At 46.2% G+C, this 24,764-nt stretch overlaps 1 protein-coding gene across 10 annotated transcripts in view; it reads left to right on the forward strand.

Annotated features, from left to right (window-relative positions):
• Positions 1-24,764, forward strand: part of KCNAB2 (potassium voltage-gated channel subfamily A regulatory beta subunit 2) — a 109,214-nt gene that overhangs the window by 44,573 nt on the left and 39,877 nt on the right. Inside the window, exon 1 of one of the 10 annotated variants that reach the window (XM_038746680.1) lies at positions 15,694-15,851. The exons of 7 other annotated variants lie outside the window; for them this stretch is intronic. Coding sequence is in view for 2 of the 3 variants with exons in the window: in XM_038746671.1 (XP_038602599.1) it covers positions 16,086-16,297 (212 nt within the window). In the remaining variant the exon portion in view is untranslated. 2 more of the 10 variants (XM_038746671.1, XM_038746673.1) reach the window with 2 other exon arrangements.

Consider the following 24,764-nt stretch of genomic DNA (forward strand, 5'->3'; position numbering starts at 1 on the left):
GGATGGTGGTCACATCTCCATCTCTTCATTCATTCATTCTTCCATTTAATCATATTTAGTGCTTACTGTATGCAGAGCACTCTACTAAGCGCTTGGAAAGTACAATTCGGCAACAGAGACAGTCCCCACCCAACAACGGGCTCACAGTCTAGAAGAGGGAGACAGACAAACAAAACAAGTAGACAGGTGTCAATACCATCAGAATAGATATAGAATTATAGATACATACACATCATTAGTAAAATAAATAGAGTAATAAATATGTACAAATATACACAAGTGCCTTGGGGAGGGGAAGAGGATAGGGTAGAGGAAGGGAGTGGGGGCGATGGAGAAGGGAGGAGGAGCAGAGGAAAAGGGGGGGGTTCAGTTTGGGAAGGCCTCCTGGCAGAGGTGAGCTCTCAGTAGGGCTTTGAAGGGAGGAAGAGAGGTAGTTTAGCAGTTGTGTGGAGGGAGGGCATTCCAGGCCAGAGGTAGGACGTGGGCCAGGGGTCGACGGTGGGACAGACGAGAACGAGGCACAGTGAGGAGGTTAGCAACGGAGGAGCGGAGTGTGCAGGCTGGGCTGTAGAAGGAGCTTCTTCAAAGCTCCAAAAGTAGGCAGGTAAATATCTGCACTGTCAATTGAACAGTCAGTAGTATTTATTTTACTAAGCGCTTGGGAAAGTACTGTAGAGTTAGTAGATACAATCCCTGCTTTCAAGGAGCTTACAATCTAACGGGGAGACAGACACTAAAAATAAATTATGGGAAGTGGAGAGTGAGTGTAAAGATATGTACATAAGTGTTGAGGGGAGGAGTGAGTGGAGTGTTACAATACTTTAAAGCTTGTCTGCCTTGAAACAGGGTCGGGCCTGGAGAGTTCCTTAAATTCACTTCAGTCGTATGTTTCTTTTGGAACAATCAATCAGTGATATTTATTGAGTGCTTACTGAGTGCTAGGCATAGTTTTCAGCCCTTGGGAGAGTACAAACAGTAGCAAAATGGATGTTCCCGGACTTCAAGGAGCTTACAATCTATTGGGGGAGAAAGAAAAAAATGATTCACAGCTAGAAAAAGCAAGAATAACAAGGATAAAGCAGGAAGCAGTACAGACACGACAGCAAAACATCTGAATGAATAACTCAGATAAATATATGGATAAAATACAATAAAAAAAATCAAAGTAGGCAGAGGAACATTTTCTCACATGGACCCTTTCTCCAAGTGACAGTCTCTTTTTCTCTCTGCCTCTCCAGTACTTTGACCACTTGAGAAGGTTTGAAATGTCTCTTCAGCTTAAACTCCATTCAACAGGAGAACTTCTTCACGTTAAATGGAAAAGCTGGGAGAAGGAAATGGTCATGAGAAGAAAGGGTCACAGCTGAGCTGCCCATTCTGAGGGCATTGTCGGGAAGCAGGGGCAGTGTGCCCAGCTTCTCAGTGTTTGCCACACTCCGTTTGAAAGATTGTTCCTCAGTAGAAGGTTTGATTCCCATTTCCCCTGCCCTTCTTCTTTCCCTCACCCATCTTTGTCCAGAAGGGCAAAATCAGCATGGGCCTTTGGGCAGGGGGGCTTGGACACTGAGCCACCTGGACTGGGGAGTTAAAGCGGGCATTGGGCTGCCCCTCCCTGGCACCAAGAACGGACTTGTTCCTGACATGACAACAATCCCCTCCTAAGGTGGCAACAGTGTGGGGCTCTAACTTCAGTGGCTTAGTGAACAGAAGCAGCATGACCTAGTGGATAGAGCACGGGCCTGAGAGTCAGGAGGACCTTGGTTCTAATTCCAGCTCCGCCACTTGTCTGCTGTGTGACCTTGGGCAAGTCACTTCACTTCTCTGGGCCTCAATTTCCTTCACTGTAAAATGGAGATTCAGTACCTGTTCTCCCTCCTACTTCGACTGGGAGCTCCAGGTGGGACAGAGATTGTGTTCAACCTGATTATCTCATACCTACCCTAGCTCTCACTACAGTTTTTAGCACAGAGTAACTGCTTAACAAATACCACTATCATTATTATTATCATTATTATTATTAGCAGCAGCAGCATGGCATAGAGAAGTAGGATGGCATCGTGGATAGAGCACAGGTCTGGGAGTCAGGAGGTCATGAATTCTAATTCCAGCTCCACCACTTGTCTGCTGTGTGGCCTTGGGCAAGTCACTTCACTTCTTTGTGCCTCAGTAACCTCCTCTGTAAAATGGGGATCAAAACTGTGAGCCCCACGTGGGACATGGACTTTGTCCAACCAGATTAGCTTGTATCCACCCCGGGACTTAGTACAGTGCCTGGCAGATAGTAAGCACTTAAAAAATACCATAATCATCATTATTATTATTATAAGAAATAGCAGTCCCATTTGGAACAGTCATATGGAGGGAGCAAGAGTTGAGAAGAGGAGTGGGATCAAATCTTGGTGCCCCCACCCTGTGTGAGTGAGATGATCAACCTGGTGTTTCTACCCATTGCACTTCTCCATGGGCTGCATTTTAAACCCCACCCATATCTCTCAGCAGTGGTGGTTCCTGGCTCTTGACCCACTATATCCCAAAGATGTTAAACTGCCCATTCAACCAGGTCAGGTCCCACAAGGTTGGCATTATGGGATACATGCCAGCATGATAAGAGCCAGGCAGCTTGGCCTGGTCTGGGGGTTATTCATTCATTCAGTCATATTTATTGAGTGCTTACTGTGTGCAGAGTACTGTACTAAGCTCTTGGAAGAGTGCACTACAACAATAAGCAGACACATTCCCGGCCCATAGTGAGCTTGCTCCTGGGAGAGGACAGTATTAAAGTTGGTAGGCCCAGTTCCCTCTAAAAGGGGCAGGGGGTAGGGGTACTGCTGAAACAACTGGAGATACTCCTCCTTTTAGAGCGTTGGAGCCTTTGTAATGGCTGGAATCCTGCCTCCTCCCTGCCCCCCTTCTCTCTCCCTGCAGCAAACTTCATATTTTTATTTGCATCTATTTATAGGGATCTAGTTTTCTCAAAAGCCTGCCTGTGGGCGAGATGAGGTTACGTAATGGTAATTTATTTAGCTCCTGGAATTTTGTTCTCGAAGGGACTCTTGCTGCAGAGACCATCTCTGGGGAGGGGCGTGAGTGGTTCAGCCAATCCGGTCCTGCGTTTCCCACCCCCACCCCCCACCCATCCCCATCGCTCTGAGTTCCACGTTGGCTGCCCGCTGAGGAGAAACTCCAGCCTATTGAAAGCAGTGGGCCTGGCATATGGACTGTCCTGACTTTACCCTTCCTCTTCACCAGTTGGCAGAGTGCAAAGTCAACCAACCAATTAATCAATCCATCATTGGTAGTTATTGAGTGCCTACTGAGTGCAAAGCATTGTTCTAAGCTATGGAGAGAGCAACAGGAGCAAGATATATGATCATTGGGAAGCAGTGTGGCCTACCAGAAAGAGCACGGGCCTGGGAGTCAGAAGACCTGGGTTCTAATTCCGGCTTTGCCACTTGTCTGCTGTGTGATCTGTACTAAGCAGTCCTTTCTGTTATTCTTATTCCTCAGGAACAGCTCGGGCTAGCCTGGGCCCGGTTCTCCACTCAGACTCTGCCCAATTTACACAGGGCTAGAAGAGGCAGAACTGAGTTCCATTTGAGATAAAGTAATCCTTCTTCCCCAAAAGAACTGAGAACTCTGGCCTGAATCTCTAGATCACAAGTTGGCCGAGACCATGAATAATTCAGCTGTTTATTGTTCTCGTTATTACGGTTACTATTTCTGATTGGCACAGAGGCCGGCTCTGACATCACTGGTGCTGGAAGCCGGCCCAAAGGTCTACTGCTTCACTGTGCCACATCTGGGTGATAGGGGAAGGGGAACGCCAGCCTGCACTGCCACCATCAGCCGAAATTGCTCTCATTCAGAGAACATTCAGCGCTTCTCACCATACTGGGTGAGAGATAATACGGTCTGGACCTAAGAATGCCTTGCTCTTATTTTGGCCCTGGTTTCACCCTTCTCCTCCACCTAAGGGGAGTAGCATGTAGCCAAATGAGCAACTTTTCATTTCAGCACCTTTTGTCCCTCCTGCCCATGGTGGCCTGGAGGGGCGAAGCTTTCCCAGATTAAGCTCCACCTTTCCAGGCCAAGCCCACCCTAAAGCCATCCCTAGAACTTAGATTTACACTCTGTGGCGATTACATAAATTCTTAAACTTGAATGAACTCTCTATCGTCCCATATTTTTACTATCCATAACCAGAGTGTTTGTGAATTGCTCCTGCATGTTGGTCATCCTTCCCCATCCCCTTTAGGCTGAAAACTCCTTACTCAAATACAATCAATCGATGGGTCATATTTATTCATTCAATTCATTCAATCGTATTTATTGAGTGCTTACTATGTGCAGAGCACTGTACTAAGCGCTTGGAAAATACAAGTTGGCAACATACAGAGACGGTCCCTACCAAACAGCGGGCTCACAGTCTAGAAGGGGGAGACAGACAACAAAACAAAATATATTAACAAAATAAAATAAATAGAATAGTAAATATGTACAAGTAAAATAGAGAAATAAATACGTACAAACATATATACAGGTGCTGTGGGAAGGGGAAGCAGGTAGGGCAGGGGGGATGGGGAGGGGCAGAATGGGGAGAGGAAGGAGGGAGCTTAGTCTGGGAAGGCCTCCTGAAGGAGGTGAATTCTCAGTAGGGCTTTGAAGGGAGGAAGAGAGCTAGCTTGGCGGATGTGCGGAGGGAGGGCATTCCAGGCCAGGGGGAGGATGTGGGCTGGGGGTCAACAGCAGGACAGGCAAGAATGAGGCACAGTGAGGAGGTTAGTGGCAGAGGAGTGGAGGGTGTGGGCTGGGCTGTAGCAGGAAAGAAGGGAGGTGAGGTAGGAGGGGGCGAGGTGATGAAGAGCCTTGAAGCCGAGAGTGAGGAATTTTTTCCTGATGCCTAGGTTGATTGGTAGCCACTGGAGATTTTTGAGGAGGGGAGTAACATGCCCAGAGCGTTTCTGCACAAAGATGATCCAGGCAGCAGCATGAAGTATAGATTGAAGTGGGGAGAGACAGGAGGATGGGAAATCAGAGAGGAGGCTGATGCAGTAATCCAGTCGGGATAGGATGAGAGATTGAACCAGCAGGGTAGCGGTTTGGATGGAGAGGAAAGGGTGGATCTTGGCGATGTTGCGGAGGTGAGACCGGCAGGTTTTGGTGATGGATTGGATGTGAGGGGTGAATGAGAGAGTGGAGTCGAGGATGACACCAAGGTGAGATGGGAAGAATGGTAGTGCCGTCAGCAGTGATGGGAAAGTCAGGGAGAGGGCAGGGTTTGGGATGGAAGATAAGGAGTTTGATCTTGGACATATTGAGCTTGGACATTTATTGAGCTCTTACTTTGTGCAGAGCATTGTACTAAGCACTTGGGGGAGTACAGCACAACAATATAACAGACACATTCCCTGCTCTCCCAAGCTCTTAGTACAATGTTCTGCACAGAACAGGTGCTCAATGAATACTGTTGATTAAATGAATGAGTCAGCAACTGGCCCCACAGCAGGTAGGAAGGGACCTTGATGGTCCACACACTGGTTAATTGACTTGACACCTGTCCACATGTTTTGTTTTATTGTCTGTCTCCCCCTTCTAGACTGTGAGCCTGTTGTTGGGTAGGGACCATCTCTATATGTTGCCAACTTGTACTTCCCAAGAGCTTCGTACAGTGCTCTGCATACAGTAAATGCTCAATGAATGAATGAATGAATTGAGGGTTGACTAGAGACCTAACTAGAGCAGATCTCCCCCCAGCATCATCAGGTGAAAGACCCCTTAGAAAGACCCCTCTGAGGGTCTCAGGAGCATCCAGCCCACCATTCCCTAGGCTGCCCATCTTGTCCTTGGATACTCACGGTAACAAGTCAGTCCAGGGCTTCCAGGAAGGTTGACCCATCGGGGCAATGTCGGTTTTTCTCATATCTTCTGTGCTCAGGATAGAAAAGAGGTGAACAGTGCCCCATTCAGTATGGCTACAGACTTACTGATGAAGAGGAACAGTAAGGACCCATAAATAGCTCATTGATGTGGTTTTGAGAAGTAGGTTTGTTCCATCTGCTGTGCTTGTTATGAGCCCCTTTAGAGCCACCGGAAATAAAGTTTGTCCTTTTCCTAATTAAAGTGGTTCTCAGAGTTGAGTAAAATGTCATTGTGGCTTAGTGGAAAGCACACAGTCTTGGGACTCAGAGGTCTTGGGTTCTAATTCCAGCTCTGCCACTTGGCTGTGTGACTTTGGGCAAGTCACTTAACTTCTCTGTGCCTGTTACCCCATCTGTAAAATGGGAATCAAGACTGTGAGCCCTTCATGAGACAACCTGATTACCTTGTATCTACCTCCAGTGCTTAGAACAGTGCTTGGCATGTAGTAAGCCATTATTACCAAGTACCATTATTATTATTATTATGAGGAGGAGACTCAATGGCTGGAGGAATAGGTTCGTGCATTCACCATTCCTCATATCATGAATCTTCTAGACTGTGAGCCCGTTGTTGGGTAGAGACCGTCTCTATATGTTGCCAACTTGTACTTCCCAAGCACTTAGTACAGTGCTCTGCACATAGTAAGTGCTCAATAAATACAATTGAATGAATATCATCACTGGGAGGCAGGAAGAGGCTAGTGCTCTTAGCCCCATTTAACCAAGGAGAAAATTGTGAAGCCCAGAGAGGTTAAGTGAGTTTTCCAAGGTCACACAGGAGGCACTGGTGCAGCTGGGAACCTGGCACTCCTGACTCCCATAACTACACTATTTCCACTGTCCCATCTTGAATCATAAGCCAAACGAAAGTTCTTTCAGAGGGAAGATGACTTCGCTGTCACTTTCTTAATATCTCCCTCAACATTCCCTGTCTCCCAGACTTAAAATGCAAATGTGCTGAAGGGTTTTATCTGTCAGGAATGAGGCTGTTAACTTAAAGGGAGCCACTTGAATTGTGAGTCTCACCACTCCTGGTAGGGGAGGGGGAGGAGGACCCCTGAGAACAGGGTCTAGTAGAAAATTCCAATTCAGCCATGGCCTGATTAGGGACATTGCGGCATCACAACGTTGTGAGTTTAATAGGGTACAGCCTCTCCCCTGATTCGTCCTGTTTTAACTGGGGACACCTTCTCCCAGATCAAGCTCAGGAGGTACCAGCAATTTCATCTCAGCCGCAGCACAGAGTGCTAGAGGCAGGCAACTGGTCCAGAAGACCACTGGTGATCAAAGGCAAGCATCCGCAGCTGAAGCCTTAAGCTGAACTTTATTTTCAATAGGCCAGTAATGGTTCCACACTCAACTTCCCACCCATCCCCACCTCTTCCCTCATTTTGCTCTCCAGGAAACCCTTCCTTTAAAATGGAACATCAAATTCAGTCCAAAACTGCATCCTAAGAGGGTGATGAGTCCTAGGTCTGCCGGTGGCTTGCTGGATGACCTTAGGTGAGTCACTTAATCTGTGTGGGGCTTGGTTTCCTCCTTGGAAAAAAAGGGGATAAGACACCTGCTCTCCTTAACACTTAGATCATTCATTCAATTGTATTTATTCATTCATTCAATTGTATTTATTCAGCGCTTACTGTGTGCAGAGCACTGTACTAAGTGCTTGGGAAGTACAAGTTTGCAACATATAGAGACGGTCCCTACCCAACAGCGGGCTCACATTCTAGAAGGGGGAGACAGACAACAAAACAAAATATATTAACAAAATAAAATAAATAGAATAGTAAATATGTACAAGTAAAATAGAGTAATAAATCTGTACAAACATATATACAGGTGCTGTGGGGAGGGGAAGGAGGTAGGGTGGGGGAATGGGGAGGGGGGAGAGGAAGGAGGGGGCTCAGTCTGGGAAGGCCTCCTGGAGGAGGTGAGCTCTCAGATCATGAGTCCTGTGCTCTTGGATAGGAGTTATGTGTGATAGGATTATCTTGTAGATACTGTTATGTTTGGCACATAGTAAATTCATTCATTCAATTGTATTTATTGAGCACTTACTGTGTGCAGAGCACTGTACTAAGGGCTTGGGAAAGCATGACATTAAACAGTGATATTCGTACTCACAATGAGCTCATCGTGTAGAGTGGGGGAGACAGACATCAATACAAGTAAATAAAATTAGAGATATGTACATAAGTGCTTTGTGGGGAGGGAGGAAGAGCAAAGTGATAAATAAAATTACAGATCTGTACAGAAGTGCTTTGGAGCTGGGAACGGGGAAGAGTAAAAGGAGCAAGTCAGGATGAAGCAGAAGGGAGTGGGAATGGATACCGAACTAATTAGGGATAATATCAATATAATTCATTTGAGCTAGGGTGAATTTAAGAATAGCTTATCCTCCAGACTGGTAATTGCATTGTTCAATCAATGGTATTTATTGAGCCCTTGCTATGTGCAGATCACTGTATTAAGTGCTTGGGGAAGCACAATAGAGTAAGCAAGTGTGATCCCTGCCATCAAGGAGTTAATCTAGCATGGGAGACAACCATTAAAATAAATTCATTCATTCAGTCGTATTTATTGAGCGCTTACTGTGTACAGAGCACTGTACTAAGCACTTGGGAAGTACAAGTCAGCAACATATAGAGACGGTCCCTACCCAACAACGGGCTCACAGTTTAGAAGGGGGAGACAGGCAACAACACAAAACATGTAGACAGGTGTCAAAATCATCAGAACAAATAGAATTAAAGCTATATGGAACAGGGCAAGCAATTACCACTGTAAATTATTGAAGCAACAGGCCCTGCTGATTCTGGGAAATCTGGCAGAGGAAAGGGCCTTCGGTAGTGTTGTCTTTCAATCTCATTCTCTCACTCTCTCCAAACACATCTGTATGCAAGCCTATGTGTGCATTCATGTATAAATGATTAAAGAGATTGCTGCATTCTTCAAGCATTCAAGGCGCCTTCCTGTCCGTCCTTTGCATTGGAAGAGTCAAGTTCATTACACAGATTGGGTTACAAATGAGGAAACTGGTGGTCTGGTGAAAAAGGCCTTGAGTCTGGAAGTCACAGGATGTGGATTCCCATCCTAGGTCCACCACTGGCCAGCTGTGTAATCTCAGAGAAGTCACCTACCCTCTCTGGGCCTCAGTTTCCTCATCTCTAAAATGAGGATTCAGTACCTGTTTTTCCTTGACTTAATAGTCTTGTATCTACCCCTGCATTAGAACAGTGTTCGGCACATAGTAAGCATTCAGCAAATACCACAATTATTATTTGAAATTCACTGGAAAAAGAAAAATACAAGTTTTGCATTCAATTATTTAATCTAGTCATTTTTAGGGAGGTGAATTCTATCCTATTTTCAGGAATTGCAGCCTAAAGGATTTGGGGTTTCATTGTCCTATGGAAGCACAGAAGTGCCAGTTGTTGAGAACTGGGGATATTTACTTTTGGAAATGTTCTTTGAAATTCAGACCTTAATCAACAATCATTGTTATTTATTGAGTGCATACCGTGTGGAGAGCACTATACTAAGCATTTAGACTGGAATCTCTCAGAACTGAGAATCCCTCAGAACTGAGCCTGATGTTCACAGACTGTAAAGCACCATCTCGAGCTGCCCATCCCTGGGCACTGAGAAGCTGGGCGAGTGAGTGTGGATGGATCCAGGCAAACCATCACCCCTACAGCAAAAGCAACTCAAATTCCCCTCTTAACTACTGCTAACTGATCAGTGGTCACCCCAAATGGCCGGGGCCGGCGGGGGGGGGGCAGGAAAGGTGCCCGGCGATTTTCATGGACTGTGCGCAAGGGATTCTCTCTCAAAAACCATCAGCAGGGTCACCTGACGATAATTCAGGCCCGCCTAAATTTCTGCAGACACTTCCCTTCCTGGAGAAAGCCCCAGTGAGCTTTCTTTCCACATATATGATGTGTTTGAAGAAGAGAGCTGCTGGGTTTTCCTGCATCCTAAGGAGAGGATGGATAGAGTCTTCAAATTTCCGGTGGAACCGTGACAGATTTAGAAGCCAAAATCCTAGAATGGGGGTATCTGAGCTGGCCAGCCTATCTGGATTAAAGGGTTTTAATGCTACAAGCAATATCCATAGATTAAGACTTTGGATTTCATTCTGAGGTACAGTTGTGGTGCTTTGTAATATAATAATAATAATGGCATTTGTTAAGCGCTTACTATGTGTGAAGCACGGTTCTAAGCACTGGGTGGGATACAAGGTGATCAAGTTGTCCCACGTGGGGCTCATAGTCTTAATCCCCATTTTACAGATGAGGTAACTGTGGCTCAGAGAAATTAAGTGACTTGCCCAAAGTCACACAGCTGACAAGTGGCGGAGCTGGGATTAGAACCCATGACCTCTGGCTCCCAAGCCCATGCTCTTTCCACTGAGCCACGCTGCTTCTGTAATATAGGGCTGAAATTCACATAGATCCACACCTGCACAGCCTACTTTTCTTTTTTTAATGGTATTTAAGTGCTTACTCTGTGGCAGGCACTATACCAAAAGCTGGGGTAGATACAAGAGAATCACATTGGACACTGTCCATGTCTCACATGGGGCACATATTTCTTTATTCCCATTTTACAGATGAGGTAACTAAGGCTCAAGATCATACAGCAGACAAGTGGCAGAGCTGGGATTAGAACCAGGTCCTCTGACTCCCAGGCCCATGCTCTTTCCATTAGGCCACACTGCTTCTCATGGCCATGCTGCATCTCTCCTAATCTAATGATGTCAGCCACGAGAGCTCCCTCCAGCCAGTGTGCTTCCAGGCCCTGGGTTTTAACAGAAGACAACTCATCAGTGGTATTTATTGAGTGCTTACTGTTTGCAGAGCACTGTACTATCGGTAGACAAACTCCCAGCCTCAAGGAGTTTACAGTCTAGTGGGGTAGTGTAACCTCATGGGAAAGAGCATGGGATTCAGGGGTCAAACGACCCTCCCTCCCCCCAGGTTATTATCCCGGCTTTGCCCCTTTGCTGTGGCATGTTGTTGAACCTGTCTAGGTCTTAGTTTCCTCATCTGTCAAATGGGAATGGGATACCTGCTCTCTGTACATTTTAGATTGTGAGCCTCACGTGGGACAGGGACTGTGTCTTCTCTATTAATCTTGTACTACTGCAACATGTACCAAAGTGCTTGGCACAATTGGTGGTGTGTACTGTTCAGATCATCATTATTACTATCATTTTGATAGCCAACATAATAAAAAAAGAAAGCTTTCCCCTAGCCCCCAGGTAGTCTGATTTTTGGGAGACTCCTCCCTCTGTAGTCGTTCTTGCCACATTTCTGCTCAATTCAGAACTAAATAATGGTATTTGTTAAGCACTTACTATGTATGAAGCATTGTACTAAGCACTGGGGTGGTTATAAGCAAATCGGGTTGGACACAGTCCCTGTACCACATTCTCAATCCGCATTTTACAGATGAGATAACTGAGGCCCAGAGAAGTAAAGTGATTCACCCAAGGTCACATAGCAGGCAAGTGGCAAAGCTGGGATTAGAACCCATGACCTTCTGACTCCCAGTCCCGTGTTCTATCCACTATGCCATACTGCTTCAGTGATCCTTTTTTATTGGACTATTAGATCATTTAATCCATAGGAGAAAGAACACTTAGAGAACCTTGAAACTTCCTGAACAGTCTTCTGGGTATGGTGGAAAATTTTTCAAGGTGGGTTCCAGTTTATCTGGGTTTGGTGAACTTTATTTTTGAGCTCTGATGGTCTTCCCTGAAGCTGCTTCAAATCTTCTTACGTGGACACCTCAGGGTTATTGCTGTGATATTATTATGGTATTTGTTAAGTGCTTACTATGTTTCAGACACTGTTCTAAGCCTTGAGTGGATACAAGTTAATCAGATAGAATACTGTCTCTGTCCCACATATGCTCACAGTCTAAGTAGGAGGAGGATCAGGCATTGAATCTCTGTTTTACAGATAAGGAAACTGAGGCCCAGAGAAGTTAAGGGAATTGCCCAAGGTCACACAGCAGGCCAGTGGCGGAGCTGGGATTAGAATCTTTTGACTCCGAGACCCATGCTCTTTCCACTGGGGCATGTGGTTCCTCTAGTGTGGACAAAACTGAGCTCACAGCATGACAAATCCTGAGTTATGTTCAAGATCACATGGAGCTATACCTGTCTGGAACAAGTTTACTGGGTCGTACAGTCCTCTAGGCCAGCTAACACTACCAGAGGGCTGTGGGGGCATTGGTGGAAGGAAGAGCAGGGTTTGCCAATAGCACTTGGGGTTGCAACTCATACTGGAAAGGGTAGAATTCAGCAGATTGATCTTGGCCAGAACTGGATGCTTTGCCCAGAGAGCCACCCTACTGTTTGTAAGTGTTTTTAGGCCCGTCTCCCCCATTACATTGCAAGGGCCTTACGGACAGGAAATGGGTTTTTCGCTTCTGTTTTACTTTCTCAAGTTTGTGGGGCAGTGTCTTGGTGCTCAATAAATTCCATTCAAACTGTGTGCTTCCCAGTTAGCCGAGAATCCTCCCAATTGGCACCTGTTGCCCGGAATAGCCACCTTGCTGTCAGCCTGCCTGGACCCTTGGGATTGCACTGGGGCCTGCTGGCATGTCTCTCAGATAAGCAAACGTGCTGATCCCAGGGTGCCCGGGGGCAGGGAGGACCACAGAGGGGAGTCCCAAGACCACATTAATTCATTCAATTGTATTTATTGAGCGCTTACTTTGTTCAGAGCACTGTACTAAGCACTTGGAAAGTACAATTCAGCAATAAAGAGAGAAAATCCCTGCCCACACCAGGCTTACAGTCTAGAAGGGGGGAGTCATGGGCACTCTTAGTGGGCACAATACCGTGCTCAAGAGTATGAGGTTCGGGTTTAGCTGAAATGCTTGCCACAGGCAGATTTGTGCCCCTAAATGGGTTATGCAGCCAAATATTCCCCTCAAAGAACACCACCTCACCCAGCAGACTGTTCTGGAAGTCTCAAGGTTCTCTAAGTGTTCTGTCTGCTATGGATTAAATGATCTAATAGTCCAATAAAAAAGGATCACTGAAGTAGTATGGCATAGTGGATAGAACACGGGAATGGGAGTCAAAAGGTCATGGGTTCTAATCCCAGCTCCACCACTTGCCTGCTGTGTGACCTTGGGCAAATCACTTTACTTCTCTGGGCCTCTAAGTGTAGCAGAGCACTACACCAAGTGCTTGGGAAACTACAATACAACAGAGTTGGTAGACATGTTCCCTGCCGACAAGGAGCTTGCATTCTAGAGGACTGGAGGGGTGAGGGTATGGATATGCTGGAGGGGCAGTGGACAAGCTAAGAAAAGTCTTCATATAAAAACAATTTTGCCTTTGGCAGGGTCCCTAACCATAATCTGTTTCTGGAGCTTAGGATCCCTCCCATACCGATTCCCCCTCCCCGCCCTGTCCCCCCGAGGATTGTCTAGAGCCCCAGATTCTCACCAGAAGGTCCCCCAGCATTTATGTCCATATCTGTAATTTATTTTAGTTATATTTACATCTGTCTCCCCCTCTAAACAGTAAGCTCATTGGGGCATGGTTTGTGTCTGTTTATTGTTATATTGTATTGCTTAGTGTAGTGCTTTGCACAGAGCAAGTGCTTAATAAATACTGTTGACTGACTGACTGACATTCTGCAAAGGACCAGTTTCACCCAGCTGAAGGGTGCGTGGGCAAGGTGGAAATGATGCCCCTGGAGCGAGCACCCAAATTGGAGCCTCTCTCTCAGAGGTTCCAGAAATAAAAAAGCCCAAGGAAACCAGGGGCTGAATCTGCAGAATTTCCCTCCCAGACATCAAGAGGGCATCAGTCACACCAGCCCGGAGAATGGCTGCCAGACAGTCGATCTGCACCCACAGCTGGCCAGGGGGCTGGGGGGTCGGGCGTGGGCAAACCCCCAGGGAAGAGGTCTGGACCCTGATCTCAGGGAGCCTCGTCTCCCCCTTCAGAGAAGGTTGGGGGTTCTGCTTAGACCCCAAAGATTGGCTGGGCCTGCTCAGGGCCTGGTTTTGCATTGAGGGCTTTGTCAGGAAGCCCCCAGAGCCCCCATACCAAGCTTGTCTGTGGCTGAGATGAGAACAGACCCAGGTACACCCCCGCCTCCCCCGAGGAGATGACCTCATTTATGAGAAGAGAAATTCATTGGAGGAGACACTGGGACTTTCTACTTTCATTATTCACTTCCTGAAATCAACACCAAAATCCTTGTTGACTTTTAGGAGAGGGAGAGGGCCTGGGGGATCAATCAATCAATCATATTTATTGAGCGCTTACTGTGTGCAGAGCACTGTACTAAGCGCTTGGGAAGTACAAGTCGGCAACATATAGAGACAGTCCCTACCCAACAGTGGGCTCACAGTCTAAAAGATGAATAACAAATATCCCTGCTTTCTAAACACAGATTCAATTAATCAATCAATCATGTTTATTGAACTCTTACAGTGTGTAGAGCACTGAACTAAGCATCTGGGAGAGTACAGTATAGCAGAGTTAGTAGACATGTTCTCTGACCACCACGAACGCATAGTCTAGAGACCTTAATATAAACAAATTATGGATGTGTACATAAGTGCTGTGGGGCTAATGGTAGGGTGAATAAAGGGTGCAAATAATAATAATAATGGCATTCATTAAGCGCTTACTATGTGCAAAGCACTGTTCTAAGTGCTGGTCCAAGTGCAGGGGTGACACAGAAAGGAGTGGGAGGAGAGGAAATGAGAGCTTAATCGGGAAAGGCCTCTTGGAGGAGATGTGCTCCAATAAGGCTTTGAAGGTGGGAAGAGCGATCGTCTGTTGGATATGAAGGGGAAGGGAGTTCCATGCCAGAGGCAGAACATGGGCAAGGACTTGGCAGCAAGATAGCAAAAATAGGGGTACAGTGGCTAGGTTGGCATTACAGGAGGAAAGTGTGGGGCTTTGTCGGAGGAGGAGTCTTTCCTCCTCGCTTGCTCTACTTCCATTGCTGGGGAATCAGCTTCTCCCCCCAGAGGCCCAGGAAAAGTCAATTTGGGCAAGGACGAGGAGTTATGAGGATGGAGCTGGCCGGGATCTGGGGTTGCTTTTTCAAACTGAGTGCTTCCTTTGCCACCCACCTTCCTCCCACAGTCCCTCAAAACCAGATTCCCAGCTGGGGATAAGCCCCCTTTGGACTGTCTTTAAAATGGAGGCTTAGGAAAAATCAACTCCCGGGTGCAGAAACTAAGAACCAGGTGTCTTATTGCTCCCCTAATCCTCAGCCTCATTCACTATCCATGGAACCTGAGCCCTCGATCCTGGTCCTTGTCCCGACTGGCATCCACTCAGTCTCTCCTCTAGCGCAGGAGTGGGCAGAGCAGCTGGGCAATCCCCATGCCCAGAAGCCAGTGCCTGTCTGTACTACTCTCCGTCAAAGAGAGAGAAAGGCAGCCCTTTGGATCACTGATTAATAATGAATTGCCAAATGCTTCTTGCTCAGCTCACTGGCCATCTAATTGACTTAGCGTAGCCACAACGTCCGGGGAGCGGGCAACCCCCCCTCCTTCAGAAAGTCACATAGGTGTCCGATGGAGGAATGGGACCGGCAGAAACCACAGAGGGTTCTTTTCCCTGCGGAGCACAAACTGCCCCCTAGCCCAAGCCCGTGGCCATCTGCTTCTCCTGCAGTCCCGCAAGCCCCCATCCGGGGTCACCCAGGGGCCAGAGGAGGCGGACGCCTGAGATTTTTGCCTCCTGTCGAAGGGAAGTTGCAGCAGCAACAGCACAGCTGGGAGAGGCGGAAATCGGGGCAGTCGCCGGCTGGACCGGAGCCCCCGCAGAACTTGGCAGAGCTGGCTGAGGAAGGGAGCCGGACCTATCCAGTCCTCACAAAATGTGATTCAGTGGACTGATGTGACCCCCGTTAGCTCAACCTGCGAGTTTTCTCCGGTGAGGTGTGTGTGTTGGGCACATTTCTGTTTTCCCGTTTGGAAGACTGGATGGGTGGCAGCAGCAGCAGTGGATTCAAGGCAGGATTTCCCCCTGTTCTTTGGACAACACCTGCCCTGGAGGGGGTGCCATAGAAGGCCTCACCCTCTTCTTCAGGCTCCAGCACTGGGAGGATAATAAAGTGCTCCTGAGTACTAAGTTCAACTGAGAACCAAAGCAAGAGCAGAGAAGAGTCGGTCATGCAGGTCTCCTTCGTCTGCTCAGAGCACAGCATCAAGAGTCGGAGTGCGGAGGATCGGCTGAACAGACCCAATGCCAGCAGCCCCAGCCTGGGCACTCGGAGCAGATTCCGTGCCGTGGCTATGGTGGCTCGGAGCCTGGGGCAGCTCTCTCTGCACAATGCCCCAGCCAACCGGGAGCCCGCCGCGAAGCAGCCGGGAATGAAGTATAGGTAGGGGGCTGCGAGGGGCAAGGTGGGGGCTTTCTTCAAGGCTTCATCCTTGGTAGGAGGTTTGCCAGGCTGGTTCCGTGGCCCTGGGAGGCAGCAACACATGGGCATTTTTAGGGTTTGGTAGATTCTTTGAGTAAAAGCAATGAGACCCAGAAATAATAGTAATTGTGGTGTTTGTTGAATGCTTTCCATGGGCCAACCACTGTGCTAAGTATGGGGGTGGACAAAATGCAGTCGTATCAAAGACCCTATCCCATAGAGGGCTCAAAGTCTAAGGGGGGACCCAGTGTGCCCTAAATTCTTAAATCCTTCCCTCATTATTGTAGAAAGAACAGCAAAGATTTACTTTTTTTCATCCTCTACCTCTTCTCCTTCCTTTTTAACTCATCCACAGGGAGGTGTACTGTGCTGTCTCAGGGAGAGACCTTTTCATATTAGTCGGCCGCTAAACAGACCACTAGCTTGTTAGCTCCTTTGCTAGATTGAAAGTTTCTTGAGGTCAGGAATCATGTCTACCAGCTGTGCACACAGGAGGGGCTCAATAAATGCCATTGATTGATTGACTGGTTGGTAGCGATGTGTAACCAGATCCGAGCATACTTCTCAGGTGCATTTGGCCATTATTTGAAGGATGGAAGTTAGGTGTATCAGGTCTGGAATCTAGAGGCAGATACCCACTGCTTTCTCTGTCCTAGTAGGGTTCTGGTAGAGGTGATGGTGGTGACTGTAGTCACCGAGGTGATAATTGTGGTAGTGATTGTGGTGGTGGTGGCGGCAGCAATGGTAGTGATTGTGGTCACTGTGGTGATGATGGTGATGATTCTAGATTGTGAGTCCGTTGTGGCCAGGGATTGTCTCTATTTGTTGCTGAATTGTACTTTCCAAGCACTTAGTACAGTATTCTGCACACAGTAAGCACTCAGTAAATATGACTGAATGAATGAATGGTGGCAGCAGAGGTGATGGTGGAGGTGATTGTGGCATGTTTGGTGGTGGAGGTGGTAGTGCCAATAACGGTGGTGGTAGTGATGGTGATAGTCATGGTGATGATCATGGTGGCCTCTGGAGGTGGTGGAGGTGATAGTAAAATAAAAAATAAATGATAGTATTCTTTAAGCACTTACTATGTGCCAAGCACTTTTCTAACCCTAAGGTAGATACAAGGTAATTAGGTTGTCCAGCGTAGAGCTCACAGTCTTAATCCCCATTTTTCAGATGAGGTAACTGAGGCACAGAGAAGTTAAGTGACTTGCCCAAAGTCACACAACTGACAAGTGACGGAGTCAGGATTAGAACCCATGACCTCTGACTCCCAAGCCCATGTGCTTTCCAAAAGCAGTGATGGTAGTGGTGGCTGTGATAGTGACGATTGTGGTGGCTGTGGAGGTGGTGGTGGCAGTGGTGGTGGTGTTGACAGTTATAGTGATGGTGATGATTGTGATAACTGTGGAGTTGGTGGGGGCAGTGGAGGTAGTTAGTGGTGGTAGTGATGGTGATGATTACGGTGGCCGTGGAGACAGTGGTGGAGGAGGCAGTGTTGTTATACTGGAGAGAAGGGCATGGGGACAACTCTCTCGGTTCACATTCTGGGAATGGATCGCCATGGCAAAGAGAACAGCCATAATGTTCTCTCCGGTGGACCCAACCAGACTGCTGTAGGATTCACTTCAGTGGCATCAAAGGAAATTCAGGAAGGAGTCTACCTCCTGTTCTAGAGCTAGAGAGGCTTTGTCGTTCCTCCTCTACCGTCCCCAGGTTTGCATAGATTAGACGGCTGATATGGCTCCCACTGGGGTTCAGACAAAACCTCACTGTAGTGGTTGTGTAATTTCACACAAGACTCTTGACAGTATGTGGGCTTCAGTGAGCCAACTGACTCCTCCGGAAAGAAGCTATTTAACAGATCATCTAAGCATTCCTCAATGTAGCCATGTGACTGCGAATTTCTCACCATGTGTGATGTCTTATGCAGTGATTTCTGGGTGTCTTCAGGTCGAACAAGGGATGGGTAAATTGGAGAGGGAAGCAGATGGGAAAGGCTGTAACTGAAGGAAAGTTGTTATAGCACTGGGGAAGATACAAATCAATCAGGTCGGACACAGTCCCTGTCCCACATGGGGCTCACAGTCTAAGCAGGTGGAAGAAAAGGTATTGAATCCCCATTTCACTGTTGAGGAAACTGAGTCCCAAAGACGTTAAGTGGCTTGTCCAAGGTCATACAGCAGACAAGTGGCAGAACCAGGATTAGAACTCAGGTCCTCTGACTCGACTCCCAGGCCCATGCTCTTTGCAGTAGGCCATGCCATTTCCCAAGTTGAAAGGAACTCATGCAAATAGAAGAGAAATTGCCCTCCTAGTGTGGCGAGGCAGCGGAAAGAACATGGGAGAGCAAAAGACTTAGCCACTTAGCCACTCTGGGTCTCATTTTCCTCATCTGTAAAATGGAATTAAGATACATTCTCTCTCTGCTTCTTAGATTGTGACCCCCGTAGGGAACAAGGACTGTACAGTACTTAGCAAAGAGTAAGCATTTAATAAATGCCCTAATTACTAAGAAATACCCTGGAGTTCACAAGAAAAGCCCCTTAATATTAGAAAATGTAACTCCTAGGGAGTGGTTAAGTCCCCAGGTTTGGGGATGTTTTTAAAAAGTGTTTTTTTAAGTATTCACCTGCCAGGAGGCAGAGGACTGGACCAGATGAATTCATGAGGTCAGTCAATCAATAGTATTATTGAGCGCCCTTAGATGTAATTCTCAACTCAGTGTGGAAATGCTCAGGGTCAGTTTGATATTCCAGAATCAACTCAAGTAGAGCAAACCTATTTTCCCTGAAATATTAATCCAAGTGTCACCCAGTGCACTGAGAGTGCTTGGGAAAGGGGGATTCAGGGAAGCAGTGTGGCCTCTTGGGAAGAGCATGGGCCTGGGAGTCAGAGGACATGGGTTCTAATCCCAGCTCCACCACTTACCTAAGCAGCGTGGCTCAATGGAAAGAGCCTGGGCTTTGGAGTCAGAGGTCACGGGTTCAAATTCCGGCTCCACCACTTGTCAGCTGTGTGACTTTGGGCGAGTCACTTAACTTCTCTGGGCCTCAGTTCCCTCAACTGTAAAATGGGGATTAAGACTGTGAGCCCCCCATGGGATAACCTGATCACCTTGTAACCTCCCCAGCGCTTAGAACAGTGCTTTGCACATAGTAAGCGCTTAATAAATGCCATTATTATTATTATTATGTGTGACCTTGGGTGTGTCACAACTTCTCCATGCCTCAGTTCCTTCATCTGCAAAAAGGGAATTCAATATCCAGCATGGCTTACTGGAAAGAGCATGGGATAGGGAGTCAGAGGATGTGGGTTCTAATACCGGCTCCACCAAATGTCTGTTGGGTGACCTTAGGCAAGTCACTTAACTTCTCTGTGCCTCAGTTATCTAATCTGTAAAATGGGGATTAAGACTGTGAGCCCCATTTGGGACAGGGACTGTGTCCAACCTGATTACCGTGTTTCCCCCCCAGTGCTTAGAACAGTGCTTGGCACATAGTAAGTGCCTAGTAAATACCACAGTTATTCTACTGAGCCTGTGCACCTCATGGGGGCCTGATTATTCTGTATCTATTTCAGTGCTTCGTATAGTGTTCGACACATAGTAAGTAACAGCTATTAAGAAGCAGCATGGCATAGTGGATAGAGCACGGGCCTGGGGGTCAAAAAGACTTGGGTTCTATTCCCAGCTTCCCCACTTGCCTGCTGTGTGATCTTGGGCAAGTCACTTCACTTCTGTACATCAGTTCCCTCATCTGAAAATAGGGATTAAGGCTGTGAGGTCATATGGGACAGGGACTGTGTCCAACCCGATTTGCTTGTATCCATCCCAGAGTTTAGTACAGTGCCTAGCACATAGTAAGCACTTAACAAATATAAATAATATAATATAATATATAATATAATGAATATAATATAATATAATATGTGATGGTATATTGTAATATAATATGTGATGATATATTATAATATATGTGATAATATATTATAATATATAATATGTGATCATGTATTATTATTATTGTTGTTGTTGTTGTTGTTATAGGAGCAAGTACCATGGTCTATTGATTTAAAAGGACTCACCACGTGCTGTTTCTGGAAAATCGATCATGAACCAATCCCTCTTTGATGCTCATTAGGGGACCACTCAAGAACAGCTTTTTATTCCTGTATAAGCAGCTCTCACTACTAGCCCAAAAAGTATCACTCTGCCATTCTGACATGACTCCCCCCAACTAGACACAAAGAGAGGAAGAGAATTGGCAAAAGAGAGTGAGGGCCTCTGCTCCAGTGTCTGGGCCACAAAGGGCCCCCACGGGGAGGGGGATCTAGGTGCTTTTAGTCACCCCAGAAACACAAGGTGGAAGGAAGTGGCGGTGGCAGCAGGAGGAGGCCTCATGGGCCCCAGCAGCAGGGGAGGCTCGGGTGTAACACCTAGCGAGGCTTATAGGAAAGAGCCCCGGCTTGGAAGTCAGAGGTCATGGGTTCTAATCTTGACTCCGCCACTTGTCAGCTGTGTGACTTTGGGCAAGTCACTTAACTTCTCTGTGCCTCAGTTCCCTCATCTGTAAAAATGGGGATTAAGACTGTGAGCCCCACATGGGACAACCTAATTACCTTGTATCTACCCCAGTGCTTAGAACAGTGATTGGCACAAAGTAAGTGCTTAACAAATACCATCATTATCCTTATTATTGTTGTACTTTCCAAGAGTTTAGTACAGTGCTCCGCACATGGTAAGCACTCAGTAAATTTGATTGAATGAATTATTCCATGTGACTGCCACCATTAAAGGGGTCTAGGTTGGGCAGAACTGTAGGGCCCTCATTCGGCCTCTGCCCAGGGTCAAAGGCCAGTGGACGTCAGCTCTGTGGACGCCAATCACCTCCTGCCCCAGGAAAGACGGAGCATTCTCAGACACGGTCTGCCCTGAAGGCAGGCGGACAAGCTCTGCTGCTCCTGTCATTAGAATACCAACCTGATGGATCAGGAATGGACTTTCAGATGTCAGCTGGCACAGCTCTCTGAAGAGGAGATTTGGCATTAATCCAGTTGATGTGATCAACGGAGACAGCTAAATTGCTTCATTTCAGACCAAAAAAACCCACCCTTCCAATCCATCCGTAGTAATTATGGAGCATCTCAAGTGCTAATAATAATTGTGGTCTTTGTTAAACACTTACTATGTACCAAGCACTGGGGTAGATACAAGATAATCAGGTCCTATATGGGGGTTACAGTCTAGGTAGGAGAGAGAACAGGTATTGAATCCTCATTTTACAAATGAGGAAACTGAGGCAGAGAAGTGACTTGCTCAAAATCACACAGCATACAAGTGACAGAGCCAGAATTAGAACCCCAGATCCTCTGGGTTATTTATTTATGTTTATGCTAATGTTTGTCTCTCCCTCTAGATTGTAAGCTCATTGTGGGCAGGGAATGTATCTGTTATATTGTACTCTCCCAAGCACTTAGTACAGTGCTCTGCATATCGTAAGTGCTCAATAAATATGACTGACTGACTGTAATTCTCAGGCTCTTATCTTTCCATTAGACTATGTTGCTTCCAAGGGCTTGGAAGAATGCTAAGGGCTTGGAAAATTGCAATAGTTAATAGACATGATCCCAGTCCTCAAGGAAACCTGATGCACTGTAAACCTGAGATATCCAATTTGGCCACCAAGACTGATCAGATAATAGTCAATCTCCGCTTCTGTTGGTTCTGGGTAAGGTAGGTTATTGAGTTTGCAAAATAGGGTGGTCTGTCATGGCCTTCATTCATTATTGTTGGAGTGACTATATGGGCTGGTAGAAAATCAAATGGGAGTCAGGAGATCTGGGTTCTTATCCCAGCTTGGTCCCTGACCTTCTGTGGGACCTTGGGCAAGCCATTTTACCTCCCTGAGGCTCAGTTTTGTCATCCTTAAAAGGGGGAAGCTGCATCTATATGATAGCCCTGGGAGGTAAGCACCGTAGAAAAATGAAAGTGTGATACACATATAGCAGTGCTTGTGACTCCACAGAGGGTAAACAAAGGCGTGTCAGGAGTAGGGAGCTTGCACAGTACAGGAAGAGACATTCAAGGTAAAACTGTGAAATACAGTTGCAAGCAGTATGCAGGTTTTTCAGAAATATAAAAGAAAAGCCCATTCTCCAGAAATATCAGAAATAGAGGCCAAAATGAAGTATGAAACTGGAATTTTCTTGGTAATTCACATCTATAGACAGAGCCACATTGATGCTGATACACTCAACCCCATTCATTGAATTGAAATAATGTCTATGTGTTCAGTAAAAACTTTTCTATGTAACAGTTTCTAAAAATCATATTCCCAAAGTGCCTCTAATTGACGTGAGAAATGGAACTGGGAAGGCCCTTAACCCAACTCTGATGTGCAATATTTAACAGCAGTGAAATATTTAGTGGTTCTCGATATGCACTGATGATTTCTCAAACTAAAGGTTATTTTAATGAGCCTTCATTAATTATTTTTCCACACAGCTGAAAAGATCTGAAGCAGAATTAATGAGGTCCGATGTCATTTGGTTGTAAAGATTTTGTCTGGTAATTGAATGGTTGTCCCTTTTCAGTCTATTAAAAAAAATAGCTCATTTATGTGAAATTTTATTTTCTCATTTCAACAAATATAGATCTATTAGAGTGTAAGACAGTAAAATACCCAACAAAGCCTAATTCCAGTGTGAGAGACTGTTTTTAAATCTTCTGCCTAAATAGAGACTGTTTTCTCATTGTCCTCTGATTTGCAGCAGTTGGCGGGTCCCATCTTTGTATTTTAATGGTGTAACCTATGAAGTGGATCGGTCTGTCTCTCCATTTAGTACATAAACTCTTTGTGGACAGAGAATATGTCTTGTGCTTCTGTTGTATCTCCCAAGTACTTCGTACAATACAGAGAAGCAGCATGGCTTAGTGGGTAGAGCATGGGCCTGGGAGTCAGAAGGACCTGGGTTCTAATCCCAGCTCTGCCACTTTTCTGCTGTGTGACCTTGGACAAGTCACTTTACTTCTCTCTGCCTCAGTTCCCTTATCTGGAAAATGGGAATTAAGACTCTGAACCCTACGTTGGACAGGGACTGTGTCCAACCCAATTACCTTGTATCTACCCCAGCACTTAGTTCAGGGCCTGGCACATAGTAAGCGCTTAGCAAGTATCATTAGTAGTAGTAGTAGTAGTAGTAGTAGTATCATTATTATAGTATTCAGTAGACGTTTGCTAAATACCATTAACTACTACTTGTGGTGGAGCAGTTGGGCGCTTGGAGAATAGCCTTTTTCCATTCAGTTGAGAGGCGGAATGCCCTCGTGGAAAGCTTGGCACTGTGAGTCGGGAGACCCAGGTTCTAATCCCAATTCTTCCACCTTAGGCGAGTCACTCAACCTTTCTGAGCTTCAATTTCCTCATCCACGAAATGGGGATAAGATACCCGTCTCCCTCTTAGTTTGTGAATCGTAAATGACACAGGGACTGCGTCTGATCTGGTTATCTTTTATCAGCCCCATCACCTCCCACAGTGTTTGACCCATAGCAAAAGATTAATAGATACAATAACTACCTAACAGTTATTCCTATATTCAGTGGCAGGGTTGGTCGATGACTTTTTTAAATCCCTGGGTCCCATCCTTGTCTGGGTAGATCAATTGATGGTATTTTTTGAGCATTTACTGTGTGCAGAGCAATGTACTAAGAGCTTGGGAGAGTACAATATAGCAGAGGTGGTTGACATGATCTAGTGAGATGGGAGAAGTATCATGCCCCGCATAAAATAAGGAGAGAATCTCTGGGGAAAAAGACTAACAGGGAAAGGCTATGAACTCCAAGCTAGAGGGGAAGGATGCCACATTCCGTCTCTTTGTGTTCAAAAGCAAATAATTTTAGACTTATTTTTCAACCAGTCAATAAATGGTATTAATTGAATGCTTCCCAAGTGCTAAGCGTGGGACTAAACACTTTGGAGAGTGCAAATGAAGTAAGACACTCATTGTAGGCCCTCAAGGGGGTTGCAACTTAATGGGGGAGGCTGGCAAAAATCATTCCCAAAAAGCAACAGGAAAAAGGATGTATCAGGAAGTAGTACAAATATGTGAATATATAAAAATCTACATATGTACATAGATGCTGAGACTAGGAATAAAACACAAATGCTAAGGATGAATGATGTGGAGTTGACCCAGTCAGGGTGCTGTGAATTAATTTGGGTGGTGAGATATTGGGAAGATTTTGAAAGAACTGCGGTCTGGGGCACTGGGGAGCTGGAGTGTGGGAAAAGGGAAGGGATCTCTAGGCTGGGAAAACAAGTATTTTTCTCACATCTGGTTTGCTTTTGGGGCTCCAGTTTCCTCTCTCTAGTGTCAGATACATGAGTGTGCATTAGCCTGATGATGAATTCAACAGTGGGGAAGGAA

This window comes from Tachyglossus aculeatus, chromosome 5, assembly GCF_015852505.1.
Source record: "Tachyglossus aculeatus isolate mTacAcu1 chromosome 5, mTacAcu1.pri, whole genome shotgun sequence".
Lineage (NCBI taxonomy): Eukaryota > Metazoa > Chordata > Mammalia > Monotremata > Tachyglossidae > Tachyglossus > Tachyglossus aculeatus.